General features: G+C 39.2%; 1 protein-coding gene across 1 annotated transcript; it reads left to right on the forward strand.

Moving 5' to 3' along the window:
• Positions 1-783: 783 nt before the first annotated feature.
• TKT (transketolase) lies at positions 784-21,281 on the forward strand. Its single transcript, XM_072347475.1, has 14 exons — positions 784-1,056; positions 5,596-5,713; positions 6,787-6,900; positions 7,495-7,592; positions 9,138-9,329; positions 10,015-10,133; positions 10,964-11,157; positions 11,836-12,000; positions 13,194-13,350; positions 16,346-16,476; positions 17,107-17,190; positions 17,367-17,460; positions 18,887-19,009; positions 20,973-21,281. Exons 1-14 carry the CDS (start codon positions 950-952, stop codon positions 21,158-21,160), a joined length of 1,884 nt encoding a protein of 627 aa, XP_072203576.1. The 5' UTR covers positions 784-949; the 3' UTR covers positions 21,161-21,281.
• Positions 21,282-22,686: the final 1,405 nt, after the last annotated feature.

Here is a 22,686-nt window from a genome sequence, read left to right on the forward strand (position 1 = left end):
TGGTGTCTTCCAAAAGGAGACAGCAACATAATATCCATAGTATAACTTTATATTTGAAACATAAAATATATTACCTTTTCAAGCAATGTAATAGGGCTTCTGAAACAAACTACCACTGATCACGGGGCAGAAATCCTTGCAGAATGCGGAGTGCCGACATGCATTTCTTGAGAACAGAATACTTCATTCTTTTTGTTTTCTGTGGTTTTAAACTTCTTTCTTTCTGCTCAGATTGTGATTTCTAATACTTCCAGAGCTTTCTACAACATGCATGTAATATTTAATGTACCCAGTTAAGGCTTCAGCTTTAATTATTTTAGCCTCCTCCCGTTCAGAAGTGCTAAAGGCAATGTATTTTCTGATTGATAGCTGGTGAAGTCCGTATTTTAAGCTGAAGTCTCTATATTTCTCAAATGTGGAATGCTGTGCTTTTCGAGTGTGTATTACAGAACTGTGAATTCTTTCTTGAAAAGAAATGGCACATAGCAGTTCAGTTACAGTTTCTCCTGGCTGCAGAAGCTCACACTTGATGCAGTGTTTTCTTTTATAAGCAAGGACAGCCTTGGAATAACTTCGTCTAACAGGCTTTGAACGATGGAAAAGCTTGAGTCGGTCCCTCCGAGCGCTGAGGGGCGGCTTCCACACGCACGGCCTACCGTGCGCAGCTGTGAAGAGCCGCTGCTTCCTGCTTTCTCTCAGACGGGAGCGGGAAATGGCTCAGGCTGCGCCTGCCCACAGCCGGCAGAGACCTCCTCCCGCCGACAGGAAGCGGTGTGCCGGCCTAAGGAGGCGGGGCGGCCCGGCCTTCTCTTTCTCCCCGCCCTCACCGCACCCCTCTCCGCACGGTCCCGTTGAGGCGTGCTGCTCGCAGCCCTCGCTGAGCGCCGCCGTCCCTACCCGGTCCTAGCAGCCACTGCCGCGCGAGTTTTGCCGCCTCTCCTTCGGCTCCATGGAGGACTACCACAAACCCGACCAGCAGACCCTGCAGGCCCTGAAGGATACGGCCAACCGGCTTCGCATACACTCTATCAAGGCCACGACCGCGGCCGGCTCGGGGTGAGTGGGGCTGGAGACTGTCTCCCGGGAGCAGCTCCCTTCTTCTTTCAGCTGTTCCTCCGGGTCGGTGGGAGGGCTAGCGTGGCGCCGGGGGAGGGCGAGGATGGTACAGCGCGGAGGACCAGCCGTGCAGCGGGGCGGACACGGGCGCGCCCCGGCGTGCCCCGGTGCCGGAGCGGCGCGGCGTGGAGATGCTCTGGCGGGAAATGGCGGCCGCGGCGCGGTGTGGGGCTCCTGCGGCCCACGGCACAGCTCGGCCCCGCCCGGGGTCGGCAGCCGTGGGACACGTCGGTCCCCGATCCCGGAGGGTGTTATGACTGTGGGCAGCGTCCGGGAATGCCGAGTTGATGCAGGGCTGAAACCCAAATAATTCATGCCCCGGGCGCAAGCGGTTTCTTTTTCATTTCGTGCCCGTCAGTTGGAACTAATTCTCCACAGAATTTCAAGTGAGCCCAAGTGGGATTATCTGTGCAATGCCTGCAGTCTCCAACCGGCGGTTTATTCAGGCCTCTGGACAGGATTTAGTCGAGGCTCTGATGTCTGCAGATTCCAGGGTTATCCTTCCTTTGATCGTGCTTTACCTATGGAAAGAAAAAATCTCTGTAAACAATCCACTCTTACTCATGTAATATTAAAGCCATTTTTTATTTATTTTATTTTATTTTTTTTCTGTTTGAATAATACATTTGAGCGCTTCCACGTAGAACGCAGCCTTTTATTATCCCGTCCTGCGGCATTTTCCTCCCTTTTGGGGCCTCTTTGTAACCGGCAGTAGTGCAGGGTGATTTTATTGCTGTGTTGGTTTTTACTTATTTATTTTTCAGCTGAAGGAATCCTTTGGGCGCTGAGGTTTGAGCGGAGAAAGGCGGTCTTTAAAAAATAAAACCAACATTTCAAAGCTTTCTCTTGGAACTGCCTTACACTTCCTGCCCGGCCTGTGGTGCACGGCTGTCTCACGTGGTTTCTCAACACACACTCACACACAGAAACTGAACTTTACTCGTGCCTTCAGCAAGCAAAAACCTTGCTCTTGTTCTGCCCCTAGAACTCCTCTGGGACACGGCAGTCACTGCTGCAGTAGGGCTGTGCTGAGCAAAGCTTGGTGGGTCCAGGTTGCTTAATGCAGCTGAGGTTTCAGTCTTGTGGCTCTGCTGTGTGTCATAGGCCCAGCCATAGAGCTGTGAAGTACTGGTTGTCTACAACCTATGTCTCTGCTTTTTGCCATTCAGGAGCAGGGATCTTGCTACACCCTCTGCTTTTCTTTTTAGTGCACAAAATCCAAATATTTAGTAGTAACGCTGTTTTCCCCATACTGATGAAGAAATAGCAAAAATAGCTTTAGTTTAGCTTTTTATTCCTGCGTACTGTGCTACTGAGCACTTCTTGACAGAGGTATTTCATTCATTACTAGAGCTTATTCTAGCACTACATAAAGTCTCACAGAGCCTGAAATTATTACGCAACCTGATAACTGGTAGATTATGAAAGATGTGCTCTGGAGGGAGGATTATGCTGTCAAGTCATATATTTTCTTTAATTAATGTTGGATTTGGTGAGCAAGAGGGTAGTGGTGTAGTAATATGTCCAAAAGGAAAAGAAATTAAGAATCTGATGGGATATCAGATGAGGAATTTCTAAAACAAATGTTATGGGGATGTGTTTTCTGAAAGTGTGAATGAGGCACTAAGCTTTACTTAAAGCACCAGTACGTGTAAGAAGGCAGTAAATGTTTGAATGAAAGTTAAATTTAAACAGGCTTACAGTTTAAAATAAAAACAAAACCAGCAAAAAACACCCACGCTTGCATTGACTTTGCCAAGGAAGTCAGTATTTGTTAAAGGTGTCTTTGTAAAAGAGAAGGAAGTGCTTGCAATAAACGCACTTCAAACAAACCAGAACCTGCCTGCTTCTTTCAAGGAAGTGATTTCTGTAACTGTGGCATGTGTCACAAGAGAAGTGGTTCGGTGGTTGGCCTGACGTGCCAGTTCTTGTGTTCTTTACAAGGGCTAAAAGATCAGATGATCTGGTCCTTAAGGTGCTCAAATAGGTAATTATGATCTGATGAATCCTATCTCAGCTGTATTGGGGGAAAAAAAATCAGTAAACTGTTAAAAAGAAGCCTGTAATGCCTAATGTAATGCCTCAGGGGGAGAAAAACTTGATGAAGTTGGTTGCAAAGATTGAACATACTTGGTTTGGGGTGTGTTGGAGCCTTTCCCTTTAGATAAGCAGTGCAGACATCTTGGTCAAAACTGGCAGAATCCTTTTTGTAACTAGTGATCAACTTCTGCGGTTTTGAAACAGTGTCCAGCTTCCTAGAATGAAGCGGTAACGTTACTGAAAGTGGAAGTTGGGAGTTCTCAGAGTTTCTTAAGCAGCAGTTACATTTCATAACATATGAAGTGATCACAAAAGAATTTCTTCAATGTTTTGGCTTCATCTTTCATTCCATTTTAACATTCCACTACTGGTTCTTCATGTGAAGCATGTAGGCATGTGTAGATGGAGGTAATCTATATGGGCATCAATTGCAAAAAAGAACTGTTTTCATGGTTTTTATGCACATTGGTTTCCTAATGAAGGGCTGTATTTCAGAGTTAAAGCAATTCTATTGTAGAAGCTATCTGGCAGGAAAATGTTAATGGGAGAGCCACGAAGTTCTGGATTGTTCACTGGTCAAGAACAAAACATGAACGATTGCTTGAGAACAGTAGTGGTAGCCTGTATGAGTGCTCCAAGTACATTTACATTTAACAAGGATTTTTTAGTAGAATTTATTAGGAAAGTATGAATTAACATGACAGCAGCTGACCTAGTTAAGATGGCTTTGTTTAGCAGAAGTCTGCAGGTTTTAGATTGATTTCTGGTGTCTGTTTTGCACTTAAATTTTGGTTAACAACTGTTAGTGGGAAGTAACTTAATTAGTATTTTTAACTCTTTTTTCCCCAGTTTTCAGGTGATTTATTGAATTTTCTACTTTTTGATTTTGATTTTTATATGCTGCCATTTTAGGTTGTTTAAAACTTTTTTTACCGAGACCAGGAGTTCATAGAAGTATGGTTAAGTATAAAGTTAATAAAATTAAAGGAATGAAAGCTTTAAACAAGCATGTAAGGCTTATTGATTAATTCAAATACATAAATATCTACTAATATGTTTGAACCATGGTTTAAAGCTAATTCTTGGTACCCTGTGTGTGAGTACTTACCAAGGGATGGACACTAACCGTGAATTCTTGTTTTGCTGGTGTTCTGCATGACTTTATTCTGTTACTGGGGATGTTGGGAGGGGCTTGTTGCTACCAGAAGAGCATATTGTGTTTGAAGTTCTAGTGAAAGTGTTGTCTAATCCTAACCCGCATGGTAAATGTACGTGTGTAAAGCAAGAGGAAATATGGCACTTCTGTGTAAAATTGTCCTGATTTACAAAATGGGTCTGATATTTTAAGAGTATCACGTTAAAGATGAAAAAGAAGTGTTGGTAGAAGAGGAAGTGAGGTGAGGCTGTTTTCCTTTCAAAGCTGGAGCCAATTCTGGAGCCACAACCCTCCTACTATTCATCATTTACTTTGTGGTACTTCAGCAGTGGAATGCAGACTGCACCAGTAGGATCTGAAAAATGCTACTTGCATATTCAACAAGTATTTAAAAGAAAGTCCATGCAGTTTTTGAACTTCACTGAGAGTGAGCATAAACTCAAGTCTGATACATTCAACTGTTCAAGTAAAGTACTCTCTTCAAGGTGCAAAAGAACTGGAAAAAGTCACTAATTTGCAGTAGTGACATAACATAAGGGCATACAATTATTGTTATTTATGCTTTGAATAAAATATGTACCTTGTGTTGGAATAACTCACCGTTTGCCCCCTGAGAACGACTCTTTGCTTGTAACTCTACATTTGTTGCTTCTTTATGACGTAGCTGCTTCTGAAATGGGCCTCCCTACTCCTGGGGCCTACAGTTGAAGTGTTCTTTTGTGCTGCTCTTGAAAGTAGTGGTGAAGTTGCCCCGTGTAGGTCAGTGGGACAGAGACTACTCAGCTGGTTCTGAATCTTTGTTAAACCAACTAGTTTGATATTTTTTATTTCTAAACCAGTTTAGATGTAAAAGTAGAAAACGCTGTCCCTCTTTAAGCAAAAGATTAAATGAATTAATATTTTACCATGTTCATCTGGATGTTTATTGTTTGTAACAATAAACTCTGCACACATTTTTGTGTTCAAATTCAATAGAAGATGAAATGTGAGAGCTGTTATTATTTAATGCCTTCTTTGGAAGTCAAAATTCCGATCCTAACAGTAACGGTAAATTACTGAGCAGTTTAAAGAATAAGATGTTTTGCTGCTTAGGGGGGAAAAAAGTTCCAGAATGTTCTATAAAAGTGAATCTTACATTACCAACTCCCATCTGTGCAGTGGCTGGTTATGACTGTGTGTTTTAATGCCGGAAGGTAGAGAACTGGTGAAGTGACGTTGTTTAAAATGTGGTCCTAAGCAATCAATATTCAGGAGTGATAATCTTTGGTCTGTCTTGATTGTAGCCACCCTACATCATGTTGCAGCGCAGCAGAGATTATGTCTGTGCTGTTTTTCCATACCATGAGGTATAAGGTGCAAGATCCCAGGAACGCCAACAATGACCGTTTTGTGCTTTCTAAGGTAAGAACCGTTATGCTTTATAATGGTGTGCTAGTATAAAGGTGTCTGTATGACACTGACCTCTCTTCCTTGACTTATCCAAGAGGAGTTTACTGCAAATACTTGAGAGCTCAAGTTTTTCTGCTACAGAGATACAAATAAAAGCTGGTTAAGTTGCATCACCATTTAAAATGATCTGTATAATGTGTCTTGACGTGCCATAATTCCACTATATTAAGTTGTTCTGATATTAAACAATAAATGTTATTGTATTGTCTATAAATTCTATCAAGAAATTTAAGTCTCCCTTATTTTGGCATAACTAATTTTCTAACTAGTTTTCTGCTCTGCTTGTTATATGCAGCCATACTGTTATTCCTGCAGTCATGCCCCAATGTATACTAATTACTGTCAGCTCTTCAGGGAGCAGTAGAGGAAATAGGGATAAGTTAGTGAGCAGCTTGCACTCCTGCTATGCCACTGATATTTAAGTCGATATTACTTCTGAAAACTAGCTCAGACAAGGCATAAAACTACAGTCCTGGCTGGCCATTAGTGTTTCTTGTTTCCTTTTGCTTTGTGCCATTTCTCACTTGTATGACTTAATGGCTTTTGAGAAACATTCAGAAAAGATAACAATGTGTCAAGAATAGTAGATGATTTACTGTGCTGTAGCAGATTCCTTGTCTCGGACAGAATTCCTAGTGTGGTGGCTTACAATGATACTGTATAACTGGTGGTGTATATATGTTGCATGTAACAGTTGTTACATATACAGAATATACAGAATATACAGAATATACAGAAGTTGCCACTTCTGATCGCTGTTTCAAAAAGAGGAACTGGTGAGAAACAAGCGCCAGCGTTGAGGTGGTAAAGGGATAAGACAGAGTTGCTTCATATTTGCTTTACCTGCCTCTGATTAATGAGGGTTTCTAACCTGAGTTACTAAACGGCTTCAGACCTATGTATGCTTTTTTGACTCCTAATGACTCTGTGGTTATAGATGACTGCTACTCAGCTCTGTGGAGTTTGTCTTGGTAATAGGATATTTTAAAACTTGTTTGTTTTTTAACTCTGATGTTTCTCTCTAGGGTCATGCTGCACCAATTTTATATTCTGCTTGGGCAGAGGCTGGTTTCCTACAAGATGCAGAATTACTGAACTTGAGGAAAATTGATTCTGTCTTAGAAGGACATCCTGTACCAGTGAGTGCTCATTGCCTTTGATATGGGGTGTTGTTTTCTGTAAAGCCATGATGTGCATTTTGCTATAACTCTGGATTGCCAGCTGTGGTGCAAGAAAGATAAAGGCTTACACGAAGGACAATGAGGATTTTGTAGCTTCACAAGTGAATCAGTGTCTAGCTTTGAATGAGTGTGTAAAGACCCACATCTCTGTATTTTCTTTCAAATTACTTGTATAAAGAATAGCTTTTTTTGCCATCTAAGATATTAGAGGTATTTCAAGAGTTTGTATCCCATTTAGTCACCTCATTGGACTGAGTTCCAAATTAGTTCTTTGAATTAAAACTTCATATACAAAACCATCAGTTCTTAACTGTTGTCATTCAAGGCATAGATTAGAAATTTCTGAGATAAAGCTCCTCAGAGAACCTGGTTAGCCTGTGATACTGATCATCAAGGTACATGTATAGCTGTGAATAAAGGGAGCTAGGATTAGTTACAGAGAGACTTGCACTGTACTGTCATGGCTGAGATTCTGATGTATGCTGAACCATCTCCTAACACTGGAGTTTAGTTCTTTTGAATGGAAGATAATTACTGTCTTTCTATTTTCAGAGACAAGCATTCACTGATGTGGCTACTGGATCCCTTGGTCAGGGTCTTGGTGCTGCATGTGGAATGGCATATACTGGCAAGTTCTTTGACAGAGCCAGGTAATTCCATATTTGTATTTCAAGACTATAGACATTAAATAGGAGTAATTTGTGGAAATAAATTCAATTTTTATCTCAAACATGAGGGGGAAAAAAAGAAATCCTGTATTCTGTTTTTCTCCATTCTCAAATCTTAACTTTAAATTCAGATTTTAAATCATAGAAATATTATCCTGATAATTACAAAGTCATTGCCGGTGGAACTCTGAAGAAATCAAATTAGCAAGAATCAGTGCATTTGCTTCTTCATTTTGTAATCTGACGGCATTGAAAATGATGTTTCTACACCGAGATTTTGTTATTGGATCAGCTTCTAACTTCCAGAGAGTAATTGATAGCAATTTTCAGGCTGATCTGTCCTCTTAGAGGGAAGAAGCAGACTAGGGATGTGTCTGTTCAAAGACAGATGACAAATAACAGAAAACATGAACTCTGGATGAGGAACTCTTGTGGTCAATAATAGCATTATTGAGTCATAAAATAGGACTCAAATGTTACCTGGAAACCACTTGACTCCACAGAGAGGAAAAAAAATGACTGCTTCTGCCATTTCTTTTGTGCACAAGAAAAGTAGATGTCTAAAGGCAAATCTGTATGAGGAGGAAAGTAGCCGGATGTGGTTGATGTATTTTATGTGACAGTTCTAGTACACTCAAACGCAGGCTGCCCAGTTAATGTGCCCTACACTTCACTAGCTGTGAAAGATGACTTGCTGATTTTAATTGAATTTAGCAGATGCTACGTGTGGAAAAAATCTAACCAGTGGTTACTTGACAGAGGATAAAGGTGGTCTTACATGCAGTACTGCAGAGCAGCTTGTATGGATGGAGTTCAGATTTAGCTAAAGGCAGGTGGGATTTAGATTAACAAAAAAAATCTCTAATGCTTTCATGTCTAGTAAAAATAAATACATCACTAATGGCTATCCTGGTTATTTGATTTTTTAAATCTACATATTTGAAATATTACATGCTCTTACTTGTCATTCAAAAGCACAAGTTGTAACTGAAGAAAAACCCAGAGGCTGAATCATGTTGAATAGATCAGGCAGTACTCCTGTGGTTTTGTCTAAATACGAAGCTTTGGTTCACGCACGAGTAGTCTACATTAACACGTAGCTATGTTCATTCCTGGTTTATAATTTCCTGAATTTACTGGTTGGCCTTCCAGGGAAGGGAGTATACACTAGGAATGAGGAAGCAGACAGTAATCTTTCATGTATTGTCAGTGTTCTTGCTGAGTCACAGTGACAGTGTTTAACAGGCCTTTTCATTCAAACCTTGTATTAGGAAGATTAAAACCGAGACAAAGGTTTGAAAAGGAATATGATATCTTTCAACTTAAGTATTTTTTCACATGCAGCAGCTTAGAAGTATTAAAATATGTTGAACTTCACATAAGGTTGTCTGAGTTAAATGATTTGACCAATGTTTAGAATTAAAACATGCCCTCACTGTGAATTGTTAGGAGAATTTTGCTTTTTATTAAGCACTGCTTAAATATCAAGCCAATTTTTGTTTACTTATTTTTAATCTCCTTTTCTAGCTATCGTGTGTATTGTCTGCTTGGAGATGGAGAATTATCTGAAGGCTCTGTTTGGGAGGCAATGGCCTTTGCTGGGTTTTACAAGCTTGATAATCTTGTTGCTATATTTGATGTTAACCGTCTTGGACAAAGTGACCCTGCTCCTCTGCAGCATCATGTTGAAATCTACCAGAAACGTTGTGAAGCCTTTGGGTATGTGTTTGGAAAAAGTTCAGTATGTTCCTCCATTTGAAACTGTAGGTTTTTATTAACCTTTCATAGAATTTTTCGTATGTTTTCAACTCTAAAAGAAACTGGCATTAAGAAGGACTGCTTAGTGAGATATATTAATAAGATAATTTAGTTTTTATCATACTGAATACAGATTTTCATATAATCATTAAGGCTGAAAAAAGACTTCAAAGATCCAACCATTCATCCACCCCAATGCTGCCCAGTAAATCTTTCATTTGATTTAGAAATGTATATTTTTATGTGCATGGAAAAAGCAGTGAAACAAAATTATCAGATACAATATCAGCCATGAAAATTATAATGGAGTATTTTAAAGATTTTAGTCAGTTTTCATTGTTTTTTAATTGATAAATGTTTAATTTGTTCTTGTGATTAAAAAATTGCTATTGTATCTGAAAAAAGGTAGGATAACTTAATGGATTTTGCTAATCACCAGCTGTTAACTGGTAATTGATTCTGCCTTTAGAGAAAAGGACTATGGTGTGTTATGGTCTTAAATGATGCTAGTTCATGTTTCTGGCATAACTTGAGTTTCTTGAAAAGACACATAATTGGAACTAAGTTCGTAATTGTTATTGCTAGCTACCAGAGGATGTCATATGCTAACACCATTTAGAAATAGTTGATCTGTTTGTGTTTTTAGCTGGCATGCTATCATTGTCGATGGTCACAGTGTGGAGGAACTTTGCAAAGCCTTTGGTCAGGCCAAACATCAGCCAACAGCTATCATTGCAAAGACCTTTAAAGGCAAAGGCATATCAGGTAATAAAACATCCACTATTTGGTACACACATTTATAGTATATCCTCAGAGTACAAAAAGTCTTTCAGTCTTTACACTTCTCTACGTTAGCACTATAAAAGAAGAAAGTGATTATGACTCTTGCAGATGAGATGTATGTGGCTACCTAGCATTGTATCCATAAACTACAGTCCATACGTATTCAGCCAGTCAGGGGTTGCCATTCAGATACAGATTTTACAGTACAGCACGAATTCTTCTTTCTGATCAGCTAAAGATTCTTAATAACATGACTAAGTTTATTTGATCCTTTGTGTTACATAAGCAAACAGAATTTGTTATTCCAAGTTACTGAAAAGCATATCAGGCAGAGAGGCTGTTAGGGCCAGATGCACAAACATAAGAGTAATCAGAAGCTATTAAAACAGAGCTGTAAAACTTCAGGGCTTGTTTGATTTGAACAGCTCAGTTAACTGTTGTTTGAAACTTAGCTGAGTTTTATTTTGGTCTAACTGTTGAAATTTCACATCAATTGTTCACATTGATTTAGAGTTTACTTCTTGATGCGTTTTGGTTTTTTTTCTTTCTGCCAGTTTAAAAACAATTTTGGTACTGAGACACTGAAAAGTTTTAGTTTTGAATGGTGACTAGTTCAAAATGTTTGGAATTTGATTCCTCCTCTTACGTGTTTAGACATGTTTTTATTAATGCAATTGAATGCTATTGTAACTGTACCCAGTGGGAATGACTATAGAGGTTCTTCCTTGGAAAACATTAGGCTGTCACAATCCACTGCACTTGGTAAAATCTGCAGCCAAAAATATTTTTCTTATTTCTAATATAATTTCCAGGTGTTGAAGATAAGGAAAGCTGGCATGGAAAACCACTTCCAAAAAACATGGCTGAACAAGTAATTCAGGAAATAGATGAGAAAATCCAAAATAAGAAAAAGCTTTCTCCTGCCCTCCCTGAAGAAGATGCTCCTATAGTAAATATTAGAAACATTAAGATGCCATCTCCACCAAGTTACAAAGTGGGAGAAAAGGTACTGCCTTCCCTTCTCAAAGTTTATCAGATGTATTCGAAGTATACGACTGTTTTGTGCATGTCAGGAGGATTTATCTACCATAGTGTCCCTTAGCATGCTTTCAACTACTCATCACCTATTCCCTGCTGTTCTTAGTATCCCAGTAAATATCTATCACTAGCATGATGTATAGGTGTTCGACTTAACTGGGTATTTAAAGAATATATTAAAATAGGAAGATTCAAATAGCCATCCTTAATTTCGTATAGTTATCATTTATTCAAACTATTTTATATGCATTTAAAATTAAGCTCTTGAATTTCCATGGTTGGAAATTGGGAATAAAAAAGAAAAAGCCCCGATGATTTATTTATTTAATTAATTATTTAGAGACCTGATTGATGGAGACCTATTTGAGTAAGGCTTCCAAATTTTCTAGGTGGGCTGGCAGGGAGTTGCTTGTTTCAACACAGCTGTGTTTCATAAGGCTTCATTAATTTCTTTTTTTAGTTCACTCTCCTGCATGGCACTCTTCTCATAGGTATTTTTCACAGTGTTAATGTTTACAGTGTGATGATGTTTATTTTGCTTTCTTTCTAAATTTGTCCACACATTCAAGGAATGATAAAGAAAAATGCTAAAAAGCTTCTAGAAGCAGGAATTTGTGACAGTACTGCTATACCTTTCTTTTTGTAGTGGGCTACCCGCAAAGCTTATGGCGTTGCACTTGCTAAACTGGGCCATGCAAATGATCGAGTGATTGCTTTGGATGGAGACACAAAGAACTCTACTTTCTCAGAGCTGTTCAAGAAAGATCATCCTGGTCGCTACATTGAATGCTACATTGCTGAACAGAACATGGTAACTGGTCTCTTGGTTTCATGAAGTACTGGTCTTACATAGTAGCACCTGGAACCATCCAGTCTGATTCTTCAGAAAATAGGGTTTTAATTGTTTTTTCTTTTCACGTGTGTGTTCTTGGGTATTAAATTTTGCTTAATGCTTATGGAAAACTTTAGGCTGTGGTAGGACTTAGAAGCATAATACAGCAGAATTGCTTCTAATTAATGAGTCTGCTCATTAAATTAATGGCAGCTTGTAAAGAATAGTCATATTTCCTACATTGTGATATTTAGAGAGTCAATTCTGAAGACTTTTTAGGCTTTTTTTCTTCACAGGAAATGGAATACCACAACACAACATGACAGTGAGCTCTATGCTAGACTGGGGTATAAAGGTGAGGACAGATAAACAGTCAATAAAAGTTAGCCTTGTGGCAATTGTACAGAAAAGACTGAAATAATTTGATAAGTCATCTGTTGGACTGCTGGACTTCTGATTCTACATGAGTTCACTGTGGCAAATGAAACTAAAGACATATTTAAAATGGCAACCAATTTCTGCCTGAATGATTAATAATAAAGGACTCATGGGCAGCTTCCTGCAGATTTTATGGTAGGGCACATTTCATGAACTTCAGTCAGGTATTTTGGCTTTACATCAAGCTGGGGAAAGTTTGGCCATAGGAACGTGCATGAAATGTGTAATGTGATATAAATGTATGGGGTTAATTGTAGCAGTAAATGAATTAAGGATCTTGTTCTACTTTTCCATCCTGCTGAAGAAGGACTCTTCTGGTATATACTAGTCTAAAGAATGCAGATAAATCCATTCCCATTTAATAATATTTTCTTGTCTGCTGCAGATAGTAAATATCGCACTTTGGGCTGAAAGTGTAAGTCTTTGATCCAGGAGAGCAGGGAAGAGACTAGTGGATAAGGCTTAAAACTGGATTGGTGCTTGGTGCAGATAAAGAAAAGAAGCTGCTGCCAGCATGGATCAACAATTACCAGGTAGCTGAGGTGAGGAGCAGAGGTGCTGGAGGGACAGATACTGTGAGTGTGAGTTGTTTCTGTTTCCTTTCTTGGAAAGCTTAGCAAGTAGGGACAGGAATGAGGAGAGATTCTGAGTTTGATGAAGTTGCACGGATGATCTATTGGAAACAGTTAATGAATGAGGAATTAACTGTTCTTGTATAATCTCCCTCTTTTCAGGTGAGCATTGCAGTTGGTTGTGCCACTCGTGACAGAACTGTTGCTTTTGCCAGCACCTTTGCTACCTTCTTCACACGGGCATTTGACCAAATCCGTATGGCTGCAATCTCTGAGAGTAACATCAATCTCTGTGGGTCACACTGCGGTGTCTCTATTGGTAAGGCAGCCTGGATTTATTTGCTAGTCTTTACTGTGGAATTCCTTTGTGATGAGAGTATTCATGTGCTTACTGTACCTCTTTCCCAGTTCCTAAAATAAGAAACTAATCGTACTTGTTGTCACTCAGATGCTTTTATTCACAGATCTCAAAAACACTTTACAAAAAGAAATTTGTTTTATCCTCCCTTTTAAGATCACCACTTTCAAATAAGTGCTTCAGTATTCTTTAACACTGGAACAATTAATTTGTGTATTTGAAACAACAACAAAAAAGTAAAACTTAAAATGCAAATAAAACAGGAACTGTGAATCTGCTAACATAGCTCAGGAAATTAACAACACTGTCTCTGTCTTTGCCTACCCATCATAACTGCTTAATACACATCAGATGATATTTGGGTTAGCTTTTGGTTTGATGGAGGGAGGTGCACTTTTTTGCTTCTTGAAAAATTTGTTCAATTGAAGTTCATGGAAATCACCCTTGAAAACAGGAGCAGACTTGCAAACCAAGAAGGAAAATGCCAATGGACATTAATGCTTGAAAAATTACTGGGTATTTGTGAGGCAAATGAAAGCGGTGGAGAATTGGCAAGGATGATGGTTTAAGATGCTTCACATAAATGAGTTTTGCAGTTGATTTAATGGCTTTGGCTAGCACTGTGGTTTGCAGGAGGAGGGGTTTGTGGCAAGCTAGCAAATTTGACTTGTAACATTGCTAAAGCTATACAGATTAAAAGATGCTACTTATGTGTCTAGTCTCATCCAGAACCTCAAGCTTAATTTGCAGTGGTATGGAGTATGCTTTAGTTGAGGAAACTGTAAGTAGAGTATATCAGATTATGGCTTGTGTATGTCATTAAGGGAGGGATTCTGTTTCAAGCCTCTTTTCTTTTTAAAGTCAGTCTTCCCACCTCTTCATAGTCTAGTTCAATCCAGATTAAGTCAGCCAGCAGCAAAGGGTGTTAGTGCAAAAGCTAATTAGCTTTGGTCTTTGCTTATTTAAGAGGATGAAGTTACCTGGATTGTCCCTAGACTTACACTTCCAAGTGAATGCTGAAAAATGAAATATTTGAATTTTTTTGGGGGAGGAATTGAAAAGTGCACACTTAAATTTATAAAGCTGCTTGAGTTTCAAGCCTCACTCAGGCCTCACCTCATTTTCAAAAACCCAGAGTTCTGCAACAGAATTGTAAGAGAGAACAATTCAGATTTATTTTTTTCAGCTGTTAGTGATCTAAATTTTAAATGGAAGAGTGCGAGTTGAGTGTACTTCCTGTTGCAACTTCAGGCCTGCATGGATTCCTGGATCCTAAGTGGAACTTTGTTGAAAACTGAAGTTTTATGTAAGCAGTTCTAGTTAGGCCTGAGCTTTTACTACATTGAAATGTGGACCAGAGAAATTTACGAGACAGCTATCACAGTGACCTTTTGAACTTGAACTAATTTCACTCCTAGACTAGTAGTTGCTGACGGACCAAAATTTCTAATGAAACACTAAGTTTTCAAGGTCATAAGAGAATAAATGGGATTTCTGTTTTCCAAACTGAACTGATTTCTGTTTTCCAAACTGGGGGGGGAGGAAGAATCATAGTGTATATACCTATCATTTAAATGGCTGTTTTCTCATTCTAGAAATATAATACTGTTCATATTTGAGCACTCAATTTTTCTTAAGCTGTAAACATAGGTCTTGAGGGTATAACTGTAGATTACTTAATTACTTAACATTAAATCAGATTTTTTGTCAAGATGTACTTGGGGCTGAACTCAGTGCTACTTTATAAATTATTGGTATGAACGGTGTTGTTTTCTCAGCACTGTGTTAGTAGAAGTCAATGGAAAAATACGAATATTCTCCGTACCTTGGGTAGGTTTTAGTTTGGGTAACTTAGTTTTGTTCTTTGTAATTTCTCTTTTTCCTCAGTATATGCGTTGCTTGGGTGCATTGGGTAAGAAAAATCCTCCAGAGTACGCACTCATTCAGAGTGCATACAAAAACTATGGCATTAAGAATCTTTCTTTCATGACTGAAATGAGGTGTTTTGGTTTTTTTTTCTATTCCTGGCCCATACTTGATGAGTAATTTACAGTGGCAGAATTCAATGATTGGTTTTCTTAACATGTTTAAAGTTCTTCAGAGTTTTGTGCTGCTCTTATGAAAATTCTCTCCTCTTTCCTCGTGAACTCGTCCTTCTTGAGTAACAGGTAGTGGGTGCATGTGGGAAGGCTTATTGCCCTGCTTCTACTTTGCAGGCTGTGACATGACTGGATTCAGAACTTCTTGCATGGTTACTTTGGAGCAGTGCCATTCCCAAAGCACCCTTACATAAGGTCATTGGGAGGGGCTTGTGGTGGCTGTTTCTGTAACTAAGGAAATTCACTGCATCCCACACGTGTTCTGGCTAACAGTTCATGTCATTAATCTGCAATTTAAGCCAGGATGTGCTTGAGTAGTTAAATGAATAATGCAGATAAACCCCTTCTACGAGACATTCAGTAGTATTTAAATACATGTGCCTTCATTAGTTTTGTAGCAAGCATAAGAATTTGAGAGTAGTTGCACCAAGTGGACTTTCCATTTCAGATGGATCATGTGCAATTCTCCTTTCACATTTCAGCAGCTTAAGTCTAGAGTAATATCACTGACAGTTATGAATTTTGCTTATATCCATGTAAATCTAAAGATATATTGTGACTCCCTTTCTGTACCTGTACCCTTTTTAATTTTGGTTGTTTGTTTTTTGTGTTGTTTTATTGTTGCACTTTATTTTCCATTTTTTATTTATAACCCCAATTCTCTTTCTTTTTAGTCTCTTTCTGTCTTTATTTACTGTTTAGATGGTTCCAAGTTTAAGGAGAAGATGATTCTTTTCTCAAGCAGGTAGACTTGCATGTCCTGTGTGTGCCTGATTTTTCTGATTTTCATTAATCTGGTATTGAGTGACTGTCAGACTGTGCACTTTATTTTGTAACCTTGGTTTAATTTTTTGTAGGTGAGGATGGGCCATCTCAGATGGGACTGGAGGACCTGTGCATGTTTCGTGCTATTCCCAATGCCACTGTCTTTTACCCCAGTGATGCTGTAGCCACTGAAAAAGCAGTGGAAATAGCTGCCAACACTAAGGTTTGCAACACAGTATTTGAATCGGGGAATATTTTATTTGTCTTGTTGCTGATGGCATGTTTTTTGCATGTCTCTATCAAATAAATTGCTTTGAAGGCTTCAGCATGGCAGCAGGATGTTTTTGTTGCATGGAAAGCAGCAGACATTATGGTCAGGCTCATGCTGAATGAACAGTGTGGAATGCTGTGGGCCAGAATTGGGAAAACATGAATGACTGCACAATGATTTCAGCATGGATCAGATTGGCTGAGAAATGGGAGAAGTGCAACTCTTTTTGCTGGTCTTTAGCTAATTTAACAAATGTACACTCTTACTGTAATATCTGTGCCATCAAGACTGAAGCTGGACATGTGACTAAGTGTCTGATTTCTGTCATTTAATTCCATCTAATTTGTCATAAGAGCCAAATGTTCTTGATAGTACCTGGGTCAGATCTTCTTGACTGATAATTCTCTTGGCTTCCATGGGAACTTACCTTGAGCAAGTAGCAAATAATCTGAGAAAATTCAGTTGTGCTCGTTGAAGAAGTTTTGCTGCTTTTTTTTTTTTTTTTAAACAAACAAACAAAAAAACCATATTAGAATGTCAGTGCCTTTGTCTTTTTATAACTTGTATTTTCTGTGGCAATAGGGAATTTGTTTCATAAGAACTAGTCGTCCTGAAAATCCTGTCATTTACAACAACAATGAGGACTTCCATATTGGACAAGCAAAGGTAAGTATTGCCAAGACAATCAGAAAAAACATGCCAAGTTTTTCCTGTAAAAATGAATCCCTTTCCCTCTAAAAAATTCCAGTACCAAATATTAGATCAATTTTTACATAAAATCTCTAGAAAAGTTAGAAACACCAAGATTTATTATCAAAAAATGTGGGAACATTTTCTTGCAGGTGATTCTGAAGAGTAAGGATGACCAAGTGACTGTGATAGGAGCAGGAGTCACCCTGCATGAGGCTCTGGCTGCAGCAGAGCAGCTGAGAAAAGGTGATTTTTTTCTCTATCTTTGCTGTGGTAAAAGAAATTCCTACCAGTTAACCTAACTGCTTACCCTTTGTATAGATAAACATTTACTAATTAAGATATTACAGGCAGCTGGTCACTAGCTACCCTGATACAATATGACATGCCATATATATGACTATCTTGCCTGCTTGACTAGATGTCAGTTAGTTTGGCAGCCTTAGCAATCATGGCAGTTGTTAAACTGGTCAGGTCAAAGGTCTCCTTAAAACTGCTATCCTGCTTGAAAGTGCTCTGTAGGCAGGATTTTAGGGGGAATATTTAAGAAACAGGAGTGATCTTCCCCTGGTGTTCTGTCAGCTTGAGCCAGTGTACTGACACAACAGAATCAAATCAGGTTGGAGCCAGTTAACAAAGTACAGCTTGTCAAATGAGCTGCAGTAACGGTGTGTGCTCTTATGCAATGCTGCTAATAGGAACTGCCCTTGTGTAGATATGACTCACTGCTAACCTGATCTTTCTGAATGAACGTATCAGTTTCTAGTGGGAGGTAATGGTCCAATGATAGTGTTCAAATACACTGACATTATCTCACAGAAAAAAAAAATCCGTAAGAGAAATAAGAAGAGAAAGAAACCATCAAAATCCATCTGTGAGTCAGTGGCCTACACCCAGGAGGAGATTACGAATAGTAAGAGGTAATACAATTAATGCTGCCTGTGGCTTAGGAGTAGCTGTGCATGCTTTATCTAGGTGGACAGATACTCTTATGACCTTGAACTGTCAGAGTTAGGACCAAAGCTCTAGTAATTTCCTACTCTTTATTTAAAAAACAGCTGTTTCTTATGTGTCTTTAATGAGTAATGTGGGCCTGCCTGTCACAGCAGGACAAATGCTGATTTTTATGCCAGTTCTAAGGACATCATGATTGAAGCTGTGGCAGTTCAGACAAACATACCTGATAGGTAGTCAGCCTACAATGGAGAAATCAGAGTGCTTACAGATGAAGAAGCAGGAAGAAGTTGTTTGACAGCAAAGTTAAAGGTAAAGAAAGGTCTGCGGGGGAGGAAAAAAGTAAAAGTGACAGTCTTGAAGAAGGAGGATTTCATGGTGGCTGGATTCTGCTCTTGCCTGTGGGAAGGCTGTTTGAGTTACTTCTTTGCTAACAGTCACTCATGATGACCTCGAGTCACTTATCCAAGGCTTTTCTGTCTCAGTTTATACTGTGAAGTGGTTGGATGTTGCTGTCTCACAAGGAGCACTGAGAGAGAATGCACACAAGATTACATGAACGATTTAGAGTTATGTTGTGTTTTAGGCATGTTGTTAGTGCAGATACCTTGACAGTTCTCATTATAGATCTAGAAAAACACAGGGACTGCCTGTAACGCTTTTCTTGTGTTGTGTTCTCCAAGACCAAGTTGCAAATAACATAATTGTATTTCTGCAGAGAAAATCTTCATCCGTGTCATTGATCCTTTCACTATAAAGCCCCTGGATAAGAAGACAATACTTGAAAATGCAAGGGCAACCAAAGGCAGAATCATCACTGTTGAGGACCATTACCATGAAGGTAAGCAGAGTCTAGGGGGTTGAAGTTTACAGAGCAGACCCCAAGGTTTAACGCAGCTTCTGTCTGTGGACATCAAAAGGCAGAAGTGTGAGGCCTCATGCTGATGCTGTAGTGAAAACAAAAAGCAGGTTTTAGCATTTATTTGTTGTTGCTGTTATGACTGTAAGGATACAAGGCTGAAAGTTTCCTGAGGCAATGGGTGGATCAGAATTGCATTTATGGTTTACTTAGTCTTGTGTGCCCTTTTGTACACATGGTGCAAGTCTTGATTATTTTGTTCCCAGTGAGGCTTTACAGCAACTTGTCTGCAATAAGTTACAAGTTGCAAGAGAGACTATTTAAGCCTTTCACCGTGCCTAGTAGTTTGATTTCCAGATTGCTTGAAATCAGATAGGTTTTACAGTTTCAGCAATCGCTCTGGGATAAATTTCTTTCTTTTCCGCATCTGCAAAATGACAAATCAAGGCCTGTGGAGAAGCAGAGTAGTCTCCATAAAATTCCCTCAGCTTCTGCACTGGGATTTTGGGTGATCTCTGGCAGGATTCTGCAGGACCTCAGTTTAGGAGCTGATTGTCTGCTCAGCTATTCTAATGCCTCTTGCTGTCTGACATATGTCTTTTTTGCTCATGTTTTCAAAGGCTTGCCTGTGCTAACATGCTCTGTGAAGGTGAGCCCATATGCAAACAGTGAACAGCTGCTGTGAATAGCATGTGAGGCTTGCTCCTAATCAGGGAGATGAAGAAATTAGCGAAGAGGCAGCTGTGAACTGTAGCATTAGTAGTTACTGTAGATATTTACCAACAGGTATTAGCAGATATTAGCAGAATGCTATTGTGAAGCGAGCTGATATTACCATATGTCCTTTTGGTTCAGATTATGGATGGTTTTAGTGTCACAGAGCCTCATAATTTTTTTTTTTTTGTTTTTCAACTTTTTACAAATACTTTAATGCATATTTGCAAAATGGCAGAGTCATCACACTGAGATGATGAGCCTGTTGCTTACACTGATGGAGCTTTCTGTTCACTATGCAGTTAAGAAAGGTCAAGAGTACATGCGTCACAAACCTGAATAATTTGCAAACCCACATCAGGTTGATCTTAGCAACTGTAAATGCCTCTGGCTACAGGTTAAGGTTGTCTGCTTAAATCACAGTATGTCCTGAGCTGGGAAAAGCTTTGTGCAATCCTGGATACACCAGCATCAAGGTGTCTCTCCTGCCAGGAGACACCAGCCTTGTGCTTTCTTTACTAGTATTCCTGCTTTCAGCATCTCTGCTGCTGCCACAAAGTTTCCTATTGCACCCACTGTCCTTGTGACTGACAGCAATTCAGTCTGAGCTGAACTTTAAGCAGAGCTATCACACAAATTGTTTAAAGGTTTAAGCAAATGAATGTATCACACAATTCAGAGAGCTCTCTGGTGGCATGTGCTACAGGCATTGTAGAAAGATGGAGCATGTAAATGCTGTCCTCAGAAATGTCCTCAGAACATCTTCAAAATGTGGAATTATTTTTCATTTCATAAATGGGGGCTTATGTGTATATTCCAACAGATGTTTCTCATAAACGTAAGTTGGGGGTTTAACTTGCTTAGAACTTCTAATCATGTTTAAACTTTTAAAAGTCTTTAAAATTTTATATACTTAACCATGGGTGGAGAAGAAAATGCATGTTGAGTGTTGAAGGAAATGCATGCATGAGTACTGAACTTTCTTCTCTGATTTGCTGACAGATATCCTAGCCCTATTTCTCCTTTCTGAATGGTCTCTTTAAGTGCCAGTCTGCCTTTCAGAGCAATTACAACACTGAGCCTATAAGCAGAGGGGGGAGGGTTGGAGGGAGAAGGGAAGAAAATGGTCTCTAATCTCCTGAAGTCTTTCACTTTCCTTTTTTGATAAAGGAATCCATATTTTGCATGTTGAAGCACACAGATCTATGTCTTGTTTGATCTCTCTTCATAGGTGGCATTGGAGAAGCAGTGTGTGCTGCAGTGGTGGGTGAGCCCGGTGTCACAGTGAGTCGCTTGGCTGTGTCTCATGTACCACGAAGTGGGAAGTCAGCTGAACTGCTGAAGATGTTTGGTATTGACAAAGATGCCATTGTGCAAGCTGTTAAGATGGCAGTGTCCAAATCAAGAAATGCAGAGTAATTTGAAGCATCTTTTATTGTGTTGCAGGGGAAAAAAAAACAGTGTTCAGAGAAGTACTGTAAAGTTTAAGGCAGGCAAAGGTGCTTTATGTAGAGTTCTAATAAAAAATACCAGCTTAAAACTTCTGTATTTTCTTTTCTTCTATGGGTTTTTATACTGCAGTAACATCTGAATATTTTCAGTCACTGAAACTTTCAGGTTATTTAACCACTGGTTGGCAGCAGTCCTTTGTACCTATTGTAGCAGCAGTGTTTCGGTTAGCTTTTCCTGCTGCAAGCACTAGGGTGGGAATGGTTGTGTTTTCACTGACTTTCTAAGCGGAGTGAGCCTTCAGCAAGGAAACTGGGTAGTGAGCATAGAAACCTAGAGTAAATCAAGTAACTTTTTAAATGTTAACTTGAATTTACTGTTGAATATTTAAAATCGTATCTTGAAGGTAGTTGGGCAAAAACCAGAACTCTCAATGCTGTCAGAAGTGTTCATCAGCTCTTCTGGACAGAAATGTTACTTGTTGGATAATGAAAGGCAGGAATGTGTATTGCAGGAGGACAATGGCTAGTGCATTCTTTGATTTGTCCTCTCTGCATTGACTCACATCCATTATAAACAAAAGAGAAAAAGGGAGAATTCTAAGTGCAAGATAATGTGAGTGCACTAAAGGGAAATGTACCTGGTCTGGGGAGCCAACCAAGGGAGGTGAATGCTCAGCAGAGCTCTAGAAAGGACTGATGAGCTGGGAACTCACAAAGGACTTGCTGGACTTGGAGAATGGTGACTGACAAGCTCTTCTAAGGAGTCTGAAATTCTTCATAGGATCTTGTATCGTGTTTTTGAGTACTTGGCAGTGCTGCAGCAGGGGTGATGATGCTGTCTTTGGTCAAGAGGCAGAAATGTTTAAAATGCTGAGGTGGACTGAAGAAGGATCTGGAAGAAATGCTTAGAGTACCCAAGAGGATGCAGCTGAACAGGTAAGTTGCTGTTTCCATAGCACCAGTTCTTCTTGTGTGATCTGCTCTGTGTTGGATGTAGTTGTTCATCCCCCATAAGTTTTATTATGTGATTTTAAAATGTTTTTCACTTTGATTTTGCCCCTAACAGCTTCTGGTTGTTTTCATTCTCTTGGCTGCAGAGTACCCCATTTGAAGTTATTTTTCATATGTTTCTCATTCTGACTATGCCACAGCAGAAGAGACATCCAAAAAGAAAAATAAGCTGAAATAATCAGAGCAGAATGTCAGTATACAGAGTTTTCAGTTCACTCAAAAACTTGTACACAAACACTCCTATGCTGGTCTCAACAAGACTTTATTTGCAGACTGAAAACAATAAGCAATTTGAAGCGAGATAGTATTTCTTCAAATATATATAAAAATTACATGTAAATGAGAATATAAATATTACAAAATAACTTGTATTTATCCTTACTGCTTAATTTAATCCCTGACATGTTAGGTAACTGCTGTGCTGTGTTGGTACAGGCCTGCACACGATTGTTTGTACTTATGGGTGTGCAAATGGAACTGCAA

This window comes from Excalfactoria chinensis, chromosome 12 (assembly GCF_039878825.1).
Source record: "Excalfactoria chinensis isolate bCotChi1 chromosome 12, bCotChi1.hap2, whole genome shotgun sequence".
NCBI classification, from domain to species: Eukaryota; Metazoa; Chordata; class Aves; order Galliformes; family Phasianidae; genus Excalfactoria; species Excalfactoria chinensis.